At 43.6% G+C, this 20,454-nt stretch overlaps 2 protein-coding genes across 2 annotated transcripts in view; one reads left to right on the top strand and one right to left on the bottom strand.

The window, feature by feature from the left end:
• Positions 1-13,062, top strand: part of mst (misato mitochondrial distribution and morphology regulator) — a 28,816-nt gene extending 15,754 nt beyond the window's left edge. Inside the window, exons 11-14 of the mRNA XM_075681317.1 lie at positions 546-715; positions 998-1,072; positions 5,858-5,976; positions 10,421-13,062. Of these exons, the coding sequence (XP_075537432.1) occupies positions 546-715; positions 998-1,072; positions 5,858-5,976; positions 10,421-10,608 (552 nt within the window). The 3' untranslated portion in view covers positions 10,609-13,062. The remainder of the gene's footprint in view (positions 1-545; positions 716-997; positions 1,073-5,857; positions 5,977-10,420) is intronic.
• Positions 12,098-20,429, bottom strand: LOC142572313 (HCLS1-associated protein X-1-like). Its single transcript, XM_075681319.1, has 7 exons — positions 20,231-20,429; positions 19,950-20,104; positions 19,775-19,887; positions 17,592-17,649; positions 15,901-16,031; positions 14,556-14,709; positions 12,098-13,253 (listed from the first exon to the last, which is right to left on the bottom strand). Exons 1-7 carry the CDS (start codon positions 20,287-20,289, stop codon positions 13,129-13,131), a joined length of 795 nt encoding a protein of 264 aa, XP_075537434.1. The 5' UTR covers positions 20,290-20,429; the 3' UTR covers positions 12,098-13,128.
• Between the last annotated feature and the right edge of the window lie 25 nt (positions 20,430-20,454).

Here is a 20,454-nt window from a genome sequence, read left to right as displayed (position 1 = left end):
CATTTGAAGGAAGTTGCAAGGTCACAGTCTAAAACACTTGATATTTAGTGAGAAGTCGCTGAATCATGCTGATGATACCTTGCTTTGAATTTTTTCTTTCCTGTATTTTAATTGTTCATAGACATACCCTTATTATTTTTTAAACCATAGCTTTAAATTGCCTCCTGTGGTGGCAAGTCAATGGTCGGAATGTCAAAAGGGAAAATAACCCACAATTTTCTTAAGCAATATCAGGATTTGATTACTGTGCTTTGCCTAGAAAAGCACATTCGCTACACCCACATGGCTCACTAACATGATCTTCAGTATGTCTTGAAAAGCAATGACAAATGGAGGCTCATATATCCCTCTTGTGGTAAAATGGGGCCAAGGCAATGGACTTAGCCAAAATCCATTCAGAAATTTTACCATGGCAATTTGCTGGTTATTTGCATCGCCAGAAAAGTCACTAATACTCCAAAAAGACGAAGTTGTTCTTAAGGTGACTAAAAGCTTGCCAAGTTTTGTGACTTTCTCACTAAGTCACCAACACTACCTTACTGCAGCTCTGTGTACTGGGAATGGGCCTGCCCCTTGGTCTTGGCGAGCTCCAGCTGCTAGCCGACTGGACCCAAGGCAGCAGCCTTGCAATGCTCACCCCAGGAGCCCGCAACCCTGCACCGTCAGCCGCAAACCTGGCTGTGATGCGAGGGTGCACCACTAACATGGTGTCCAAGTGAGTGGACTGCCAAAATTTTCTAGATCTTTCAAGTCGTTGCTAGACTTGCAAGTCGTGTCATGAAATGGACTAACTCAGTCATACTGCACAATAAGTTTTTGGAAGCTATGGCATTCGCTTTTGTTTTATTTGTTCGTGTAAGAGGAGAATTTAATTACGCAAATGTTTGAAACTTTCATTCGGTAGCCTGGTTTTTTGTTTCCTTTATCGAGTTGGTTATTAAGACTAAATGTGTCCTTTAGCTAGCCTCTAAGCCCTTTCCTCTTTGATTGTTTGTAGATCGCCACGCCGGGTACAGGATCCCACTGAAGTGCTATGGAGATTCGCAGAGCGCATATGTGAAGGATCTATTACGTAAGCTTTTTGTGTGTTATCACTACCACATTATCATTCTTGTTTGAAAAGCTGGTATTATTTTTTCAGCTGCAAACCATGATATAGTGTGTGCATAATCTTGCTTGAGCCAATAGTGCACATTTCACACACACTTATATTGTGTGCATGTTTTCAGGCTGCTCATTCATTTGTCCTTTTCAAAGCCACCATGCTGTACAAGTGTTCAATTTCAGGCTGGTTGGCTTTTGTTCAACTTGACAAGCAGCACAGATAATGGAACAAAAGAAATAATTTGAAGAAAAAAAAAACTGCCCATGTGTTCTATTTATCTCTGTCTTCTAGCGTAATCTGTCCTATTCAAATATGGCGAACACCATTGTGTACAGGAAAATAAGTTGCTGAATTTGTACTCTTGTTCAGTTCAACATTGTGGTACCTCTAGCATCACCATTTCAGGTACACGCTTGCAAAGCCGTGGAGTCATATGTCTGAGGCATTCTGCTAAGGCGCCTGTGTGGTCACTGCCAGTTATGGTCTGGTCTTTGGGTGGTTGCATTTGCATCACCTTTTCTCTGGTTGTGATATTAGATTTGCTTTAAGAAACAGAACAGCGAATTCCACTTAATATTAAGAAGACTGAGGCATGTCGTTTTTGCAGTCACATGTAAAATTCTAGTCACTTGTTGTAGTTCTGAGGGCACACTGGAGTTCATGCTGTTTTGCTGCAAAAGCATGATAACTTCAAAAACATATATTCTTGCTTGCCTGGTCGAAATTACGAATAATGTGGGCTTGTACGTTCACCTGGCTGTGTAACTCACATTGCACACAAGCAGACACCTGAATGCTGCAAGCATCATTGATTAGTTCAAGTTATGTTTGTCATCACATTTGGTGTCTAGGTTCTTCCTCCAGCCATCTCCAATAACAGTATGCAGAAATATAGTATACAAGATATATAATATTTCCAATCAACTGAGGTAAACTTTTAAACAAATCTTTTAAAGTGAAATACTCCACCAGTATTGAATATGTACCACTTGTTTGGGGGCTTGATTTGGCTATAGCTTGTTTGCTTGAATCGCCTAGTCACTCTGCTTGTGGCCTGCTGTGACTCATACCAATTTGGGTTATCTCCACAATATATTTGTTTTTTGTTGCCAGCATGTTCCATCCAGCTTCATTATTTTAATGACATGTCAAGACATAGCCACAGCTTTAGTGCCACACATTTTTTACTATCCTATTGCCAGTGGGAGCCCTGTGGCCACCAGCATCGTGGCTCGTAATCTAGCTAGCCAGGAACTTAACATATTTACTCGATTCTAACGCGCCCGTGATTGTAATGCGCACCCATTTTCTCTGACCTAGAAAAGGAAAAGACCTTTACAGTAGCGCGCACCTCATTATTTCATACAGAAATACAACTTTCTCACTTGGAAAAACAAAAGATTTACTCCCAATGCACTAAAGTTACGACAAATAAATAAAATCGCAGTTTCGCAAGCATCGATTTCAATATCAAATTAGTATACAGCTATGCAAAAGGTAAGGAGAGCAGTTTTATTGGCCGTATAAGCTTTTAAACATTCGCTTACTAACTAAATTAACAAGCATGGTGTCAGGCATCCACAAGCAAACATGAACACATACAGTCGTGAGCAAAAGTGGAGAGACCAAGGCTCCAGGCGCGGCAGCAGCTGTGGGGCTCACTGAAATAAAACTTGCATGACAAAATGATTAAAAAAACAATCATATAGTGACAGGTAGACCTGTGCCACTTTGAAACAAAATATACTTTTGGAGATGACTACAAATACACACTCATGGTTGCAGCACTGCTATCTCGTGCCGCGCGCTCGCTTCAAGAGCTCCCCGAGTGACGACAAACTTCACCCTCCCTCTCGCGCGGGTGCTTGTCACGCTTGATAGATTTCTAACGCACTGTTCGGTTGCTTTGCTGCTGACAGTCGCGGCGAAGGGGAGCGCGCATTGCAAAGCGCTTAGAGTCTCTGAAGGAAAAGTAAGGCGAACTGTTTTCCTCCTCCTCCGTTTTCACCTCACTTTGACGGTTATGGGTCGATGCCGTACCTGTATCGGCATGTTGTTGGAAGGCATGCACGGCTTCCCCTCGACTCCCGAATCATTAGGTAGAGACAAATACATTGAGCCGTAAAATGAAAGGCACTGTGGATCCTTATTCGAACACCCCCTTCAAATAAATATTAAAAATGTTTGGCACTCACAGTCCTTTTATTGCCATGAGAAATAAGGAATCTGAACGTAACATTAAACTAATACTTAGGGAAGTTGTCATTAATGGCAATAAGATCATCTTGATAACACCAACACGACCTTGATGCGGCCCAATCCGCTTTGATCGCAGCGCCGCCACAGTATTTTTCGTCATCGCTTGCCTCTCTGCAAAGTATGCGCCGCCCCAGCTGATCGTTTCACTCAACCGTATTCTAGTACACTCTAGACTAACCTAAGCATACATACTACAGCACATGGAGGAAGCTAGGGCAGCTACGCTTGAAGTGTCTACAAGGCACCCATTTTGAAATGCCAATGGCGATATGGTAACACAGATTTAGAGGACATTTAGAGAGAAAAAAGTACACATTAGAGTCGAGTAGATACGGTAATGTCGCATGCATTTTTGGAGATTACAACAAAGAACCCAGTTTAATGGACCTGGACTATCTCTTGCTGCCCCACCAGCATTAGTGTTTAGCAGCAATATCAATATTATTATTTGTTTTGAACACATATATACAATTAGCAGGAAAGGGAAAGCGAGGAGCAGGCTAGCAACCGCCACCGAAAGAGGCACAACACCTGCCTACTCTTCAGCAATCTCAAGTTCATACGTTTTGACTTAAAACAGGATCTGCACTGCGGTATTATCATGAAATGAAAACAAGGCACTTCTAGTAAAATAAAAATGCAGCGTTTGCAACTTTCATTGACAGAGTTGATATAAAGCCACAATTAATTTTCCCTTTCAAGCAATTGTGTAATACGTTTCAGCCAGGCGCATTAATATGTTCCCTACTTCAACATGATCTCCCGATTTCTGACCCTCTTTATTTTTCCTGTTTGGGTTTCATTTGCCCACAGCAACACAGCTGCCTCCATCTTGCATCAATGCACCAAGAGAGGTAGACAAACGTTCAGTGAAAAAAAGAAAGAGAGAAAAGAAAAGAAAGACCACCTTCTCGGCCATCTTTTTCACGTCAGAACATTGTGGCATAGTGCTCCTGCTGGGTACTTACTGCACACATGTGGCATTACATAGCAAGTGCATGCACAACAGGGCATCAGTGTGCAGTAAGACAACGAAGATGTGCTGAAAGATTATGTTTTGTACTCTGCAATACCCATTGAGATATCACTTCACATTCAGTATTTCTATAGATTTAAGCATGATAGATAAAATGGACGACTTTAGAAAAGTCAGCGCCGCTTGTGGTGCCTAGCTAGGTCGGTTTCAGTTTGGAGGCCATGCACTGTACATCTAGAAACCACTGCCGCTGCAGGGTGCCAGGATGAGTTCACTTGCCATGCTTGCCATCGAAGCGTTCTGAAAACTGCATACTCTGATTGGTGGTCTCTGTGGGTCAGTGTGGTGATACGAGTCGTCCCGAGGTCGCACTGCTTGCACTTCGACACACACTAAATGTCACACACACTGTCTGTGCATGCTGGCCCTATATACAGAAATGTGGGGGGTCAGTAGCTGGTGGTTTTCTTCATGGCCCCGCAAGAAATTATATACGTGCCAAATCATTTTAAATATGATTCTAACCAGAATGGCTCTCTGCATACGAACAGCCAAAATGCAGCAAAGTAGTAGCGTACGTAAAACTTCATGTTCTGATGGTGTGCCACTGTCTTCTCAGCAGTGTGTCATGGCTGTGCATTTAGAAAAAGCAGGTCATGACTCGCAAGCTGCACTGCATGTACCCGGCAGGCAAAAAGCAGGTGGTGGAGCACGGATGCACTAGGCACACCGACTGTGCGGAGATGTGATGGCTGCAGGGCCCGCATGGCATTTTGTGGCCACTTGGGCTGCACTTATCTTTGTTGTGCTATGTAACCTGTTGTGCTATGGTGTTGTGCTAAGATGGTAGAAGAAAAGGTTGACTCCAGTCAGACGGGGCACATCCTACACGGGTAGCTGCAAGTGAAGCAGACAACGGAGCATCTTCCTTCAAGATTCCCATAATGCCTTACCTGTGACCGCTTGAGGGCACGGGTTACTTTGTAAAGATGTCAATTGATTTGTATATAGCAATTAATGCCTTATACAACTGCCCACCATGTATACTGTACTGGACCCATTGTGGCGGATCAGTCGCTATGGTGCTCTGTTGTTGAGCATGAGTTCATGAGCTTGACTCCCGGCTATGCAGCTGCATCTCAATAGAGATGGAGTGCAGGAATGTTTGTGCACACAGATTTAGGAGTTAGGAGCACAGTAAAGAACCTCAGGTAGTCAAAATCAATATAGCACCAGTGAGGCATACCTCGTGGGTAGGATGTATGCTACTGTCATTTTATTTCTTGCTAGCGTGCCATAGGTGTCTATTTTTACCAGAGATGGCGCCATACATGTATGTGTTCGTAACACAAATCTTTGTGAAAAGAAGACTGAGCACGGGAGTTGCTTCACTGAAAAGGTCCTCACACCGTAATATTCAGCCCAACTGAGTGCTTTACTAAAACTCTTCATTGGTATAAAATATGTCTGCATATAGTGAGGCAAAGTCAGCCGTGTTGTTTTGTCTCGTCTTGTAGGTGGTTGAGGCAAGTAGAAAACCCATCCCGCATCACTTTGTATGGCTTCCCAGACATCTTTGGACCATTTGTAACTTCAACTGGCCTTATTTCTTGCCAAGCCAGAGGTGCACAAATTGGTAAGCTGTCTTCTTTCTTGCCTTGTTGAGCTTCATTGTCAAACCCCTTTTTTTGTTACTGCTCTACATTTGGATATGGTTCTGGCTTAGGTGCTTGCTTCTGATGTTAAAACTACCCTTGCCAAAATTAAAGGGGCAGCAAAGTATTTTGACGTGTTCCGAAAATTTAGGACTATTTAATTTCTGCCTCAATGTAAGCGAATGTGGAAGTTGTGGCTGATGAACTTCTTGGGGACACTTCAAGTTAGATCAAGTGCACCCAAGCTACAAAGACAATGAACATTCTTTAAAGTCAAAATGGCAATTCTCCTTATATTACATATTGCATGTTTCAGGGTGTAACCCTTTGTGTGTGCATGCAAATACAGACAAAGGCACTTACTGAGCCACAGCTGGGACAGCATTCTGATGGCTGCAGACCCTTTTTACTGGCTAGCTCACTCACTATAAACAGATGGTGCTTGAGCTGCACCTAGATATTTCTTACCTTAAGACCAGCTGTGTCGCCTTCATGGAGGTTCGATGCCCGTTTGTGGTAGGCACGTTACAATAAGGGTGGAATGCAAAAATGCTCCTGTACTTATACAGGTGTCACATGGGTACTTTTGATCGCTATCGATCCTGATCGGGCTTGCTCATAATTGAGAGTGCAATGTGTGGCACCTGTGTTACAATTATGTGCGCATTAAAAGTGCACCAGGCGGACGAAAAGAATACAGAGCCTCAGCGATAGTGTGTCCCTTGTAACCAAGTGTGTTCCAGTTTAAGAACACTAATCCCCCCCCCCCCAATTTTATTTTTAAATACGCTAAATATGCTGTATGCATTGTCGGGATTGCTTTCATCCATTTCTTTGTGGCGCCGCAGCACAGCATGTATTGGGCATAGGGGCTGTGTTTCAGCGAGATTACTTTCAAACTCTCCACATGCGGGTCACCGCTTTCTCTCCATCTGCCCTCTGAGGGCGGCAGTACAGTGGCAGGCCATAAAACACTCGTGGTTGTATGTCCCCAAGTGGACCACAGGTTCACCCAACTGGTCTGTTAGGGCAGAATTTGTGTCCTCTCTCTCCTGGCGGCTTGAGCCGGCCATGGGATTGGGAATGCAAGGAGAAACTCTCGAACCGTGACACGGTGCCTGCTGAAGTCCAGTTCATCTGGTCACCTTTCTTGGCTAGCCGGCCTTGCCGAAGGTTCTTGACCCTAATCAGGTGCATGCCTCTGCACTGCTTCTGTTCTGAATGCTTGAAGGCTACCCCAAAAAGATGCGGCTCACTTGACGTGCATGGCTATGCTGCGTCGGGTTGCCCTCAAAGGTTAATGAGCTGAAGAAACATTGCGCTAGTAGCTCAGCCTTTAGGAGCCATCCTCTCATGCAGCAGTATGTTGCAGCGTTTTCTGATATTGTGTCACCCTTGAATTGTGGGAGTGCGCATGTGCACTGCACAAATCGGGGAGTAACAGTTATTCAATGCCAAGGCAGTCTTATAATAAATGCCTTCCTTGTACTCTGGGCCTTCTTCTTCTAGTGCTCTGTCTCGCTCCCATTGGAGATCTAATGACTGTCCACTACGGGCGCACTAAACACATAAGGCTAAAGCTAACTGTCCCCTGCAATCTCTAAAGTGTGCCCATCTCTTAATAGAACAGCGCATTATATTCAATAGATCCTTTGATCTAGCTATTTGGTAGGTGCCGCTCGGTGTTTGCCTATTCTTGGTCAGTCCTCCAGAATAGGTATGTGCCACTGGTTCAAGAGCTACAGAATTCTTATATGTAGCAATATATGTGTGCTGTACTTTTCTGTGCATACACCTGTCATCACCATTCCTCAGTCAGCAGGTGTCATACATTGCCTCAGCAGGTGTCATACATTGCCTTTGTTTTTGTGGCATAGCTGCATAGAAGTCTCACAGTGTGCATTGGATATGCTTCTTTTTTTAACTAACACTTGTGGTATCTTCGACTGGTCGCCTGTATGCCCCGAAGCAGAGTCGGGTAGATCGTTCGTTTCCCGAGCTCAGAGGTTGGGGACAAGCGCGCAAGCCGAATGTGCAACTCGCTCTCGGAGGAGAAAATTGCTGATGCGAAACCACGTGACTACTGCCAACGTCCGATGTTTCGCCTATCCAAAGCTCCCGGTGCTGCCGGAAAAACTGGCGGACGTGCCGGCGGGACGAACGTTCGTCGAGATGCCAGCATGCAGTGACCTAGGTTGCCAAGGTTATGGTGGGCCGTCGCCAACAGCAGCGACGCGGCGCTGCGATGACGTTTCAATCTCGATGACTGCTCCGACGACAGGGCTCGGAGCGCCTCAGAGCGCCTCAGAGCGCTCCAAGATAGAGCCGAAGACAACGCCGCTCCCGAGAGCGCTCCAGAGTGCTCAGAAACGACCAGCCGAAGATAGCATTACCGTGCTATTAGCCAAAGTCATTTTGTAGCAATTCTTTGAGCAGATAAAATTTCATTCTCAAACAACTTGGAGCAGACAAACTCTGATGTTGGAGCAGTTTATAGCATGTATATCTTATTATTGGAGCAGTCTGGGGCACACAATTCTTAATTTAGAGCCTTATTATAATTAAGTGGGCTAACAGTCACAAATTCTTGCATTCTGCAGCATTAAAGAAGGGTTGAAGAGAAGCCTAAATGCATATTTCATCCTATTTTCGTATGTGCTTCCAACTGACATTGTGAAGAAGCTAGGGTAGACATTTTCACATAATGTGTCAGCACCAACTAGCTCAAACCAAGGTTCTGCATGTGACTGACTTCGCCTGGCCACTCACTTGAAGCACGAAGACATCTTGAGTTCACATTGAGTGATTGGGTTTGTAAGCACCCTGAATAAACCAAAGGGAGTGACATTCCTCATCTCTTGGAGTCTCCTCACTGCTTGCCCTCTCAGTTTGCACTTTTTGATTGCAGCTGTCGCCCTGTTCAGCAATTGACTTGATGCGTTATCAGGGTTCACGCTCACTGTGATGAATAGCAACTGTCCTGGTGCTAGTCAAAACAAAAAAAAAGAACCGATAATACAAAAGGCCAAAACGTGGCAGCGCACATGTTTCCACAGAAATAGTGGCAGCAGAACTATGTGACTCCGCTCCGCGAATGGGAAGGCCCGGATAAGCCCCAGGCCTCTTAGCCAGCCCTCGCTCACCAACTCTGGCCGCAAAATAAAAGAATGCCGCTACCTTTAGTTTTATTCATGGAGCACCAGAATACAATAGTTACTTTTACACACACTCCAAGACCAAGGGTGCAACACTCTGCACCCTGCCGGCAATTTTTCGCTGGTGCCTGCCAAAGCCAAAGCTGCCAAAACAGTTCTGGCACAGCGTTGGTGCAATTTCAGCTATTTTTGCACTTTCATTGCAATTTGGCACAGAAATTTGCTTCAGTATCAAAATTGCACAATGGGCACGATATTTCCACCCCTGCTAAGTGTTGAAGTATGTGTTGCATATTTCAGATGCGCATTTAAATATTAGCGAGGTGGCTTAGTGGCTATGGTGGTCTGCTACAGACTGCAGTGTAACAGGCTCAGTACCTGACTGCAGCAGCCACATTCTGATGGAATGTAAGAATGCTCAAGCACCAAGCTTCAGGTGGTGCACAATTATGACCCTTAGGGCTTAAAGTAATGTGGTGTCGACCGCTATGGCATCTCTCATTGCCCCTGTTTTGCATTGGATTATTATTATTATTATTATTATTATTATTATTATTATTATTATTATTATTATTATTATATAGGAACATACATGCACACAAAGGAAACAGGGAGGGAACAAGCTGACAACTGCCACTGAGAGGGGCACGCCTGCCTTTTGCATTGGAACATTAAATACAATCAATACGTGCAAATTCTGGTTTGACTTGTCAGCAGTAACTACAAAATGTGCTGCCTCTCATTAGTACCCCTGCAAAGTAGTTGTGAGGCATGCATAGGGCCCTTCTTACTTGGACATATGAAAATATTTGCTGAAATAATCATTTGCACAGCTTTGAATTTCTAGATCACTTCAAATGTTTGTGATGTTCACATCTTCTTTGAAGTGTGTTTCTTGTGTCATGTCAACTTTGTGACCAGCAGCAGAGTGTCATAGCCATTGAGCAACCACGGCAAGTATTTTGTTATACCATGTTGGTAGGTACACAGTTTTGGGTTCCTGCCCGTAACATAGGTACAAGTGCACTTCCGACCTGAACCTCAGCAACTGCGGAAGTTCCAGATGCCTGGAAGGACACCTACTGGGAAGTTGGCGGCACAGCCAGACTTTTTTTTTTTTTATATGAACGAATGCATGGCAGTTTTCCTAGCCTTCAGCCATAAGGTGTTATACCAGCACAGTGCAAGGCCATTTCCCATTTCACATCGAATGCCCCTTTCTGAACTGCATACAGCTTTGCATTCCTCACTCTCCATTGCATTCTTTCAGGTGTTGACCACGTTCCCTCACTGACATGTCTGCAGAATGGATTGGCAGCCAGTGATGTGGTGTCTGAAGTGGTGCAGCGGGGCAGACAGCTGGACTTGGGACGCTTTCACCGCTGTGTAGTTGCTGGGACTGAGCCAGATTTGTATCGAGAAGCTCTTCACAGTGTGCAAGAACTGGGGAGCAGCTAAAGAAGACCTCCTGTTTGAGCTTCCTTACTGTGACTGCCAAACAAAAAAGAAAAAAGAAATGGAAGTAGCACTCAATGTTTGAATATATGCATCACAACAGCACTGAACACCTCAGCAATTTGCACCTCAACTTCGTGTTGGACGCTTCATTGTGAAGTGATGTGGCTGAAATTGTCGTCATGCATGGAGGAGTAGATTTTACAAGACGTCATTGCATGAATGTACAGTCCTTATGGAGAGGTTCAGTGCCACTCAGTGGCAGTGCCATTTCTGAAACCCTCAAACGTGGAATAGTGAGCACCACCATTCCACTTGATTTCTTTGGTGTTAGAGCAACTTTGGAGCAGATTTGCGGGAGGTCTAGTATTATGTCAGGTGGCAGAATACTTGGCCATACTTTGAAGCCATGTTACACATTACGTATATGTGTAATGTGGCTTTAAAGCTTTGCCGACTATACTAGCAGCCTGCCATTGAAAAAATTGTACCGATGTGTTTGCAGGCTCCTATGCAACGTGTGTGTGTTAGAGGTTGTAACAAGACGTTATTATATTGTTACCTTGCTATGCCGAGTACTTCATTCTTGCAGCGTGTAGCATAGACAGGGGTGAGGCAGAGATGAGCCGTACCGACGTTTGCTGGAAGCACTTTTTATAATCGTGCTCTTTGCTCGCTTATAAATTTTCTGTATTGTTTACACTCGCTTATCATGGGCCACCACCTAGGAGTGGCCACTACAAATGCATATGATCATAACCCCGAAGCTGTAGAGGGCGTATATTTTTTAGACTTTACCCTTAGTGGTGAAGATGCAGAGCTGTTACGCAGATGTCAATAATAATGAGCGGCAGGATTTTCTTCATACCTTTGAGAAAGCAGCTCTATCAAGCAAATTTTTTTCAGCGTGAAACTACATGACATTTTCTTCTTACCAATTATAAACGATCCTGTTAGTAGTGAATTCAACAATCCAGGTAAGCAAATATTTATATGAAATGTGTCTTGCACATGAATGCTGGAAAGCTTTCCACTTCAAAGATTGAACTTGACTTGGAGAAAAACATTTGATTTGCACTAATCAGCATTTGTATGCACAGAAAAACACCCAGAGGTATTGGTGAATTGCTGCACAGATACACATGACGGCAGAACTGAGACAGATGAATGCTCGTCTGTCGTCCCGTTTCTTCTGTCATTGTGTATACCTATGCTGCAATTCACCAATATGTTGTACCAACAAGCCCAAACAGCCACATTACCCAAGGGTAGCTTTTATGTTGTTTGTTTGCTGGCCCAGGATGAAATTTGTGATCTTGTCAAAAAAGAAATGTGAATCTTGTGAATTTTTCGCACTGCAAGTTTTATCACTTCGAAAGAATTAGTCACTTTTTATGGCAGCTTGTAAATCAATGTTTTGGAGGTTATGCACTGCTATGCTGGTGCTGACAACGAAGAAAACTTAAGATCAATGACAAAGAGAAAGAAAATTGTAAATGCATTCTTTATTAGCACATGAAACAAGGGTACATGGCTCAATTGAAAAATACACACGAATTGAACCCAAATAGCAGAATAGCAGTGCCACCACCACCACCGCAAAGACAAATTTAGGCATGCATCAAGCAAATAAATAACAAAATGCAACAAGGATTTGGAGCTATAATTAAAGAACAGTTATGGCGCTCTTAGGCCACATCTGGCCCTTGCACCAATAAACTCCAATAATCATAATAAAGAAAAATTAGAACAGTGACTTCTATCAAAAGCTGTAAGGCGTTAATAAGTGAAAACAAAAGTCACAGGTGTGACAGAACTATATTGTAACCTGCCTCTGAAGTCTTTTGGATAAACTGAAGAGCAGAGCATAAGCAGTTTATTATAAAACACACTGTATATGTAGTTATATCACAGTTCTTTACATTAATTCAGAGAAGTTGGACATAAAGGGAAGAAACAAGAGAAAGCACTTGGGGCAGCTTTTGCACAGAGAAAAAATGTGCATTGTGACTAGCATATACGAGCACAAAATTCTCATTACAAAAGCTTGCAACTTTTAAGGCATGGTAACAAGTGACAGTGAAAACTATCTACTGCAGTATGCTTTAAAATATTGCTAACGTGAGCATTTTATAGCACGAAAGTATGTGAAATGTGCTTACATCTATATTTTCCCAAAATCCACAGTGGAAATGAACAATATCTCAGAGCTGCACCTGGGGATACTATCTGGTAGGCCTGGTCAAATTTTTCAGTGTTCGTGTAGCTCCAATTCGTGTTTGCAAGAACCTCACAAGTATGGTTTAATTAGTATTCAGCTATAGCACGTCTTAGTAGTGCTTTTTTTTTCATTAATCTTGCTTCAAATACAGACTCAATTTTACACTTGTTTATAAGCACTGTTACACGGTCTGCATTTCTACTTTTGAATTAAATCTAATATCTGCATCATTACGCAAGTATCGCCTATTGTACATGTGTGTTTCGTTGCAGACATGCAATTCTAAGGTCGAAAACCGCTGTTTATTGCGGCCTGCTTTGTGGACGGAAGCCAAATAGCCTGCGGAAGATGGTTCCATCGGTCGTACTGTGGTCAGAGGGAATCGCTGATGAGCCCTGCCACATCTGCTCGAACGCTGCCTTATCGCCTGTAAGCAGAAAAAAAGAAGCACATATTCCACTGATCAACAGAGTTCTCCAGCGCCTCTTTTTGTCAGTGCAATGAGACTGAATTTGTGGGGTCTCCCACACCTGTGCTCTTGGGACAAAGGAACGACAACACAGTAGTGCAAACGATCACAACGGCATTTATTGCACCTTTCATAGATCAATGCCTGCTAGCCGAGTTGCTATCCACAAAACATGCCGATGGGCGCGCGACAAATCTAGAAATCCGACTCACCGCGAACACATCGCGAGCGAATATGTTCGCCCCATGCTGGATCCCAACCCCTGGTCATTCGCGTGTACGGTCACGCGGATGGTGGCGCGTTCCAAGGCAGCCACGCGAGGCGGTCTCGCAGAAGCATGGGTCGGCGCGCGGGATGTCCACGCTGCTCGCCGACCCGCCGGGAAAGAGCCAGTCCGTTCTCCCCTGCGCCCCCAAGTAACCCTGCCGTGAGGCGGCGTTAGCAGCGCAACACTCGTGCCATCTCTCACACTGCGCCCCAACCACATCGACCGCCGCGGGCATCACGCAGGCCACGCAGCAAAGCCGGATTACAGGAGACGCGCCATGCGGGAAACACATATTAGGGGACGCGCGAGAGTCGCGCATCCCCACAAATTTCAGAAGAGACATGACAGAATAAGTCTAACCTAGCAAAACAAAGCTGCATATTTTGTTACATAACACATATAGCCTGCTTTTTAATTGCCCTCAACCACTGGCAGTTTCAAAATGAACACATTGTTTCACAGTGCACCCTTTAACAAAGGCTGTGTTTGTGGTTGATCTAGACCATGCAGGCTGCTATTGGTAAACAGGCAGTTTTGTGTGGCTCTGATGCTGTTTGTCATTTTCAAATGCAATGTACCATACTGCAGAGAAGACTATGTTCAGGTACAGACACCGAGAGTAATTTCATTGCAAAATTTTTTACCACGGATCACCATGTCATTCAAGCGTAGTAACCACTCTGGTCAAGTGATGGTGCTGGCATCTACTGTCTCGAGTCGACGTGCAGTGTCAAGCAAAGGAACATCCCAGAATATGATAATCTACTTTTTCTTTTTTTTAATGAGCTAGCATGATGTATGTGAAAGGTGTAGCATTACCTAATCAGCAACGTATTAGGCAATCCTCCTCTATCTTATCACTAAGGTTACATAGTAGCTACTGACTCTCTCTAAAGCATATATGCTGCTTCTCTTAAAAAAATTCATGTGTTAAATCCTTGCCAGGTTTTCACACTAGAGCAGCAAACACAACAAAGCAAAATTTAACTTGCCTTCATCCATGTTTACATACTGTTCCTGAGTTTCTATGACTCCATCTGGTCTCTTGATGGTACGAACAGTCATAGACTGGTCACCCAGGCTCCGGCGCTCAGTAACTTCCTCATTGCCTTGGGCATCCCGGACAACTGTGCGTTCCTGAATTTTCTACAAAAAACACACCAAGGCAACGGGGAGAAAAATATTTTAATTCACACTGGTTTGTGAACCCCTCAATCAAACAAACAGAAGATTTTGTGTGTTAATCGTTAGCTAGCAAGCTTACACTTCATTTCAGCTTTCTGCAAAAGACAATGCAAGTTAAAAAAAAAAATCTAAGGTCTTGTCAAGATTTTTTTTTAAATATGACATGTGATATTGCCCATAGTAGTTAAGGATATTACAAACATTCCTAGCTTGAAGCACTATTTCTAGTTAGCTGATTACAGAGAAGTAATAATGCAAAGGATCTGTGTGCAGGCTTCCTGGTTGGTGCTAAGAAGCTTCTTGGCATTATATTCTGCTATTTTCCCCAAAAAAATTGTAGTTCTCAAAATGTATGTGATATTTTTGGTTGCCCTTGTCCCTTTGTCATAGGAATTTCAAAGTTAGCATATTAGCGAGTTCAAAGGAAATAGCATTATTGTTCTGCAAAAGAACTTTGCAGGAAGTGAGTTTTAGTAAACCACGATAGTGTGCTTTCCGTGCAGGACGCTATTCAACTATGGTTTAATTTCCGCACACAGAGTGCACATAAAGGATTTTGTCTATTCACCACACCTTGTGTGTGTGTCCAAAAAGTGAAAGAGTCAGCACAATGACAGCAGGAAGCGTGTTGTATTTGTACTTTCCGTGTGTGCTGATTCATGGCGAAATCAGTACAAGCCTGTTGCCCATGACCTCCAAGATCCCTCCGATCTCAGAGTCCATCTGCCATCGCGCCTATATTTTGACTTCACGAATAGGTGGTGCAGCCATCTCGGAACTTTCTCTCATTAGGCCTCGACATGTTCAAAACGACAAGCAATCTAGAAAAATCCGTAAAATTATTCATAATACTCTGTCATTGAAGTGGCCTGAGACTAAGCAAAAGCTGTTTGCACAGTTGTTTGCTACGAGTGAAGTGAATTCTACAAAAGCAACACCAAATTCAGTACTAACTGGGTGGCTATAACTGCCGCCAAGCTTTTATGTAAACTACATAAACCATGCAAAGACGGTAGCATTAAATAAGAAATAGCGTGTGTATGCTAAACGCTATGGGTCGGTTAGCGTTCTGCACATGTGCATTTCGATCCCGCTATTACACTAAATATGCTAAATTAAAACCGTCTAATGCTAACAGCCTCCTTCACCTACCCCATTGTGTGAAGAGAAGGTGCGCAGTGAACTGCTGCTGCCTCCCCAGTCAGGAACCTGCTGAGGTGCCTCAAATGGGACTGGGGCCAACAGGCTGTCCAGGCCACTCCTGGCCACATGCTCATCGAGATCTGCATTGGTGAATGGACACCATCATAATAGTCATACCAACTTGCTCTGGTGTCACTGCCTATGACACTGCAGTGGCGTGGTAACAGTTATAAATTGACCGAAATGTTAACTAATTTTAGACTGGTGAAGTTATCTTTTCAAAACACCATTTGAACTTCCTTGGTGGAAAACATCATTGATGAAAAAAAGCAAGGCCGAACTTCTCCACAGAATGTAATTTTTTAAGTTTTCACCAGCCTTAAATTAAATTCTGGTGTTTTACGTGCCAGAACCAGAATATGATAATGAGGCATGTCATAGTGGGGGACTCTAGAATAACCTGGACCACTGATACGATCTTGACCGGGTAAGGTGGGTCTTCACCGCAAGAATCGGGAAACGACGATGAAGCCGGGCATCGTGATGATGAATAAAGTGGAAAAGATTGTATTCACTCCATTGGTGCATGGATATGATTCTCATCTGTGTCTTGAGCGGTTCTCTTTAACACGGGGTCGGGACGGCCTTAAATAACCCCTGGCAGTCCTTTGTTTGTCGACTTCTTCGCGGAGAGCCTCTGGAAGTAGGTTCTGCCGTCGACCCTGCCCTTCTGGTATTCTTTCCTTTGTCCGTCCCTTTGAGTCAGCTTGGGGAAAAAGGTGTTGACGCTGTTTCGGAGAAGAGGGCAATTATCTCGACACGGGGATGCCTGCTTGAACGCTTCTCACACTTGACAGGTCAAAGGGGGCTAAGACGGCCTTAATTACCCCTTCAGGTCTCGTGGTTGTTGACGCCTTCCCGGGGGGCCTGTGGAAGCATTAGTGCATTTGTCAGGCTCTGTCGTCAACAGCCTCCTGCCCTTCAGTTTGACTTCTCTTCGCCCATCCCTTTGGGAATAAAAGGGTTGACGCCGTTTCAAAGAAGAGGGCAATAATGTTGACATGGGGACACCCGCTTGAATGCCTCTCACACCTGACAAGTCAACCATAACACCACCTGGGGTTCTTTAACGTGCACCCAATGCACTGTACATGGGCGCTTTTGCATTCTGCCCCCATCAAAATGCCGCTGCAGCAACTGGGATTCAATCCTGCACCCTCAAGCTTAACAGCACAAAGCCAAAGCCACTACACCCCTACAATGGGTAAATGTACACCAGCCTGACCTCTGCAGTATTCATACCAAAAGAAGATATAACATGGAAAGTATGAATACTGCACAAGATCACAGCTCAATGGTGCACAAACACTAATATAATGATCCATTATTAAGCTTTAGTGGTTCCACAAGAAAGAATGCAAGGATGGTGGGGAAGACTCATGTTTTCAATCTGTGACTGCTTCCAGACAATGGCACTTGCAATACAGACATCCCAGTAACATTCCAAGTTTTTAAAATTCGCAAGTTCAATATTTTGAAATTTTCGGTCTAGCCTTAAGTTTTGGAATTATCTGTAGGCACTAAATTTTGTAACGTGTGTAATTACCTAGACCCAAATTGCTGACAGTATGGACCTTTTGTGACTTGTAGGCCATGCATGACAATTGCAAAAAGGTTGTTTACGGTACTCCATGTCTTACCTATGTCCTTATATGGAATCTCCTCTGGCTGGGCAGGTCCAGGGGGCAGGTGAGGAAACTGCAAAAAAACAGTTATTTTGTTACAATAAGTGAGCCTTATCTCCACATATCACACTGATCTGGAATTCCTGTGCCAACTAAAAGAATGAGTTCTCAGAAGGAAAAGGTGATGCTGATCATATAAAACAAGACAAAGGCAGAAATTTCAACTCCCCTATAGGGACAACATCGGTTTCATTAGGGTAATAAACACTGCCATCTCAGAATAGCAGTTAAACATCACTACTGCAACAATAAGTGCTCTCTGAATCATTCTTTGCGCTGTCACAAACTCCATTACAAACCTACAATACCAGCTCATGTGTTAACTCACCCAATCCTTTCTTACCATATTGCCTGCTTTTCTTCAATAGGATTTAATGGCATACCCGCCCATCAGAAACATGCATCACCAAATGCAGCTTGTGTCATTCAGAAGGAGAGAATACATTAAGTGGTTTACTACTTAATTCTTTCCACATGCTATCTCTAGTCAACCAAAATACTTGAAGCTGTGCACACATTTATCAAAAGTAGATCAAATAAGTAACCTAAATTACTGTATTTTTGAAAATGTTGTTTACAGAGTCACAAATTTCTGGTGTGTGACTGTCATGGAGCGTGTAACAAATGTGGTTATGGTGCAAAGCGTTATCGATCACACTGTTTGATGTCTGTACTTGGTTATCAACATAAAGAGTTTCATAAACTTTTTGTGGTCAGTTTTTTGAGGTGCCTCATAACAGTTGTATAGAAGACAAAGTACGGTCAGAGCAATGTCACACTATTCCTTTCCAACAGGTGTCCCACATTTCAGTTTCAACTATTTTTTAGCACTTTATTTACTTTTATGCACAATGTCAGTAGAAGTAAAAAATAGTATTAGTGTGCCAATATAGTTTCCAATAACAAATCTAATGTTAAGGTATTTGATTTGCTATTCAAAATAAAAAGGCAGCACTTGACTTTCCGAACAATTCTAGAATACTTTGCAAATGTTCAAACATATATGGCTGGGAGTTCATCTTCCCAACAACAAGATGAGGCATCCACAGCTGACGGCCAGACCCAAATGGAAGACAATGAAGAGATATTTGTAAAGAAATTATTCAATATCTCAGTGCCAGTAAAGAACCAACAAAGGCTTGCGTTGCTGAACAAAAAAAATTTAATATTACACACAACAGCAAATTTTGACATGCACAGGTTGTCCATTCTAGTGGTGGCAGACGTGAAAAAAAGCGTGAGATTTCAGTAGTAGCGTGACAGTACTTTGCAATACCTGTGACCCAGACGGCAAGTCAAAGGTCCTTCATTTATCCTGCGCAACACACCGCAATAAATCTTTCAGTTGAGAGTTCAGTGCTGGTGGTGTGTGGTTACATCTCTACATCCTGGCTTTTTATGTGCAGTATATTACGAAACATTAATAACCTGCCTAAGTTGCAGTGTTTACCAAACCATAGAAAACTGTCCTCCCGAGATAACGCTGGGAAGCCTGCTTTCTTGAACTCCAACCCAAGGTATCTCAAGCTGTCGCAATAAATTTCTGAATTTTGTGATCTAATTAATCTATATGCTGTGTCTGGAGACGTATCAATGAGGTCCACAACATCAACTGCACTTCAGTTATTCAAACTAAAAGCTCGGAGAACAAGCAGTTGTGTTCTTCCTGCTAAATATTATTTCAACCTGGTGAAGCTTTAACTAATATGCAGAATTATCACGTTCAAGCAAGACTCAATCCTTTCCTGTGGCTGTCCACTCTGCAACTTCCATGCCCTTAGCCCACACATTGGTGGATCCCGAACTTTACCTATGTTTCGTGATCACACAGGAAATTGCTCACTAGATCTGTGCTCCGAAATAAGTTTAAGAAAAGATTAACACGATGCACTCAGCTCCTATTAAAAAGATCGAAAAAAGGAGAGAGAAATAAAAAAAGGAATACGCACAATCATTATTTGAAAGCTATTACGAGGCAACTAAAAATATTTACCTTGCCTTCAAAAATCAATAACCGAACCCCTTGGCAATGTTGGCGTTTCGCGCTGTCAGCCTTCTACATTGCCGGCGTATGAGGACGCGCCGCGCGGTTGATGGCGTGCGTCACAACAAACTTTCGGTCTTCATTTGGCTCTTACCATGTCTGGAGCTCTCAGGAATGGATCACGGTAGTCCGGAACTTTGAGCATGTGATCACGCAGGTGGCCTCTCTCGCCAGGATCTGGTCCTTCTACAGCGGGTACGTCGGTTCCTGCATTATAGAGCACGTACACGTCACACGGCTGTTTTGGGCAACAATCCAAATTATCTTACCATGGGGAAAAGGAGGAAACTCAGTCAGCCCGAAGTTGCGGAAGACGCTGTCAAGGTGCCTGAACATATCCCACGGGTCGCCGAACATTGAGCCTTCGTATGGGTTGTCGTCCCGTCCTAAACCACCATTGTCCGCGTACGGCGGGTCTCCCAAACTGCGCAGGAGTAACAACACTACATTATTTCTTGACGATATTGAATATAAGCAGCTCAAACAATGACAGCTGCCAGTCGACACACACCAGGTCAACGTTACCGAAACCAAGACGCAGGCAGCTCACCTCGGTTCGCTGCGCGGTGGAAAGCCCATGAAAGATCGAAAGAAATCGTGGAGGTTCATAGCGTTCAGGTGCCTCTCAGTCTGCTAAAAGTGACGAAGTGCTTCCCTGACACATCAACGATCACCACCTGACGGCCTAGATTTTGAAGGACATCAATTAATTAAAAAACAGCTGCTCGAACGTCCTCACAGAAATTTCTTGAATGATGCAATCGCGATGATGCT

Source organism: Dermacentor variabilis, chromosome 2 (assembly GCF_050947875.1).
Source record: "Dermacentor variabilis isolate Ectoservices chromosome 2, ASM5094787v1, whole genome shotgun sequence".
Classification (NCBI taxonomy): domain Eukaryota; kingdom Metazoa; phylum Arthropoda; class Arachnida; order Ixodida; family Ixodidae; genus Dermacentor; species Dermacentor variabilis.
The sequence above is the reverse complement of the archived record's forward strand: the minus strand, read 5'-3'. Positions and strand labels throughout refer to the sequence as shown.

Excerpts from the sequence above, each read along its gene's own strand:
- LOC142572313 (XM_075681319.1), bottom strand. The coding sequence starts at position 20,289 with ATGAACCTCCACGATTTCTTTCGATCTTTCATGGGCTTTCCACCGCGC. Across the intron at positions 20,105-20,230 it reads CCACCGCGCAGCGAACCGAG|TTTGGGAGACCCGCCGTACG; the intron begins GTGAGCTGCCTG and ends ACTCCTGCGCAG. Across the intron at positions 17,650-19,774 it reads TCCTGAGAGCTCCAGACATG|TTTCCTCACCTGCCCCCTGG; the intron begins GTAAGAGCCAAA and ends GTTTTTTTGCAG.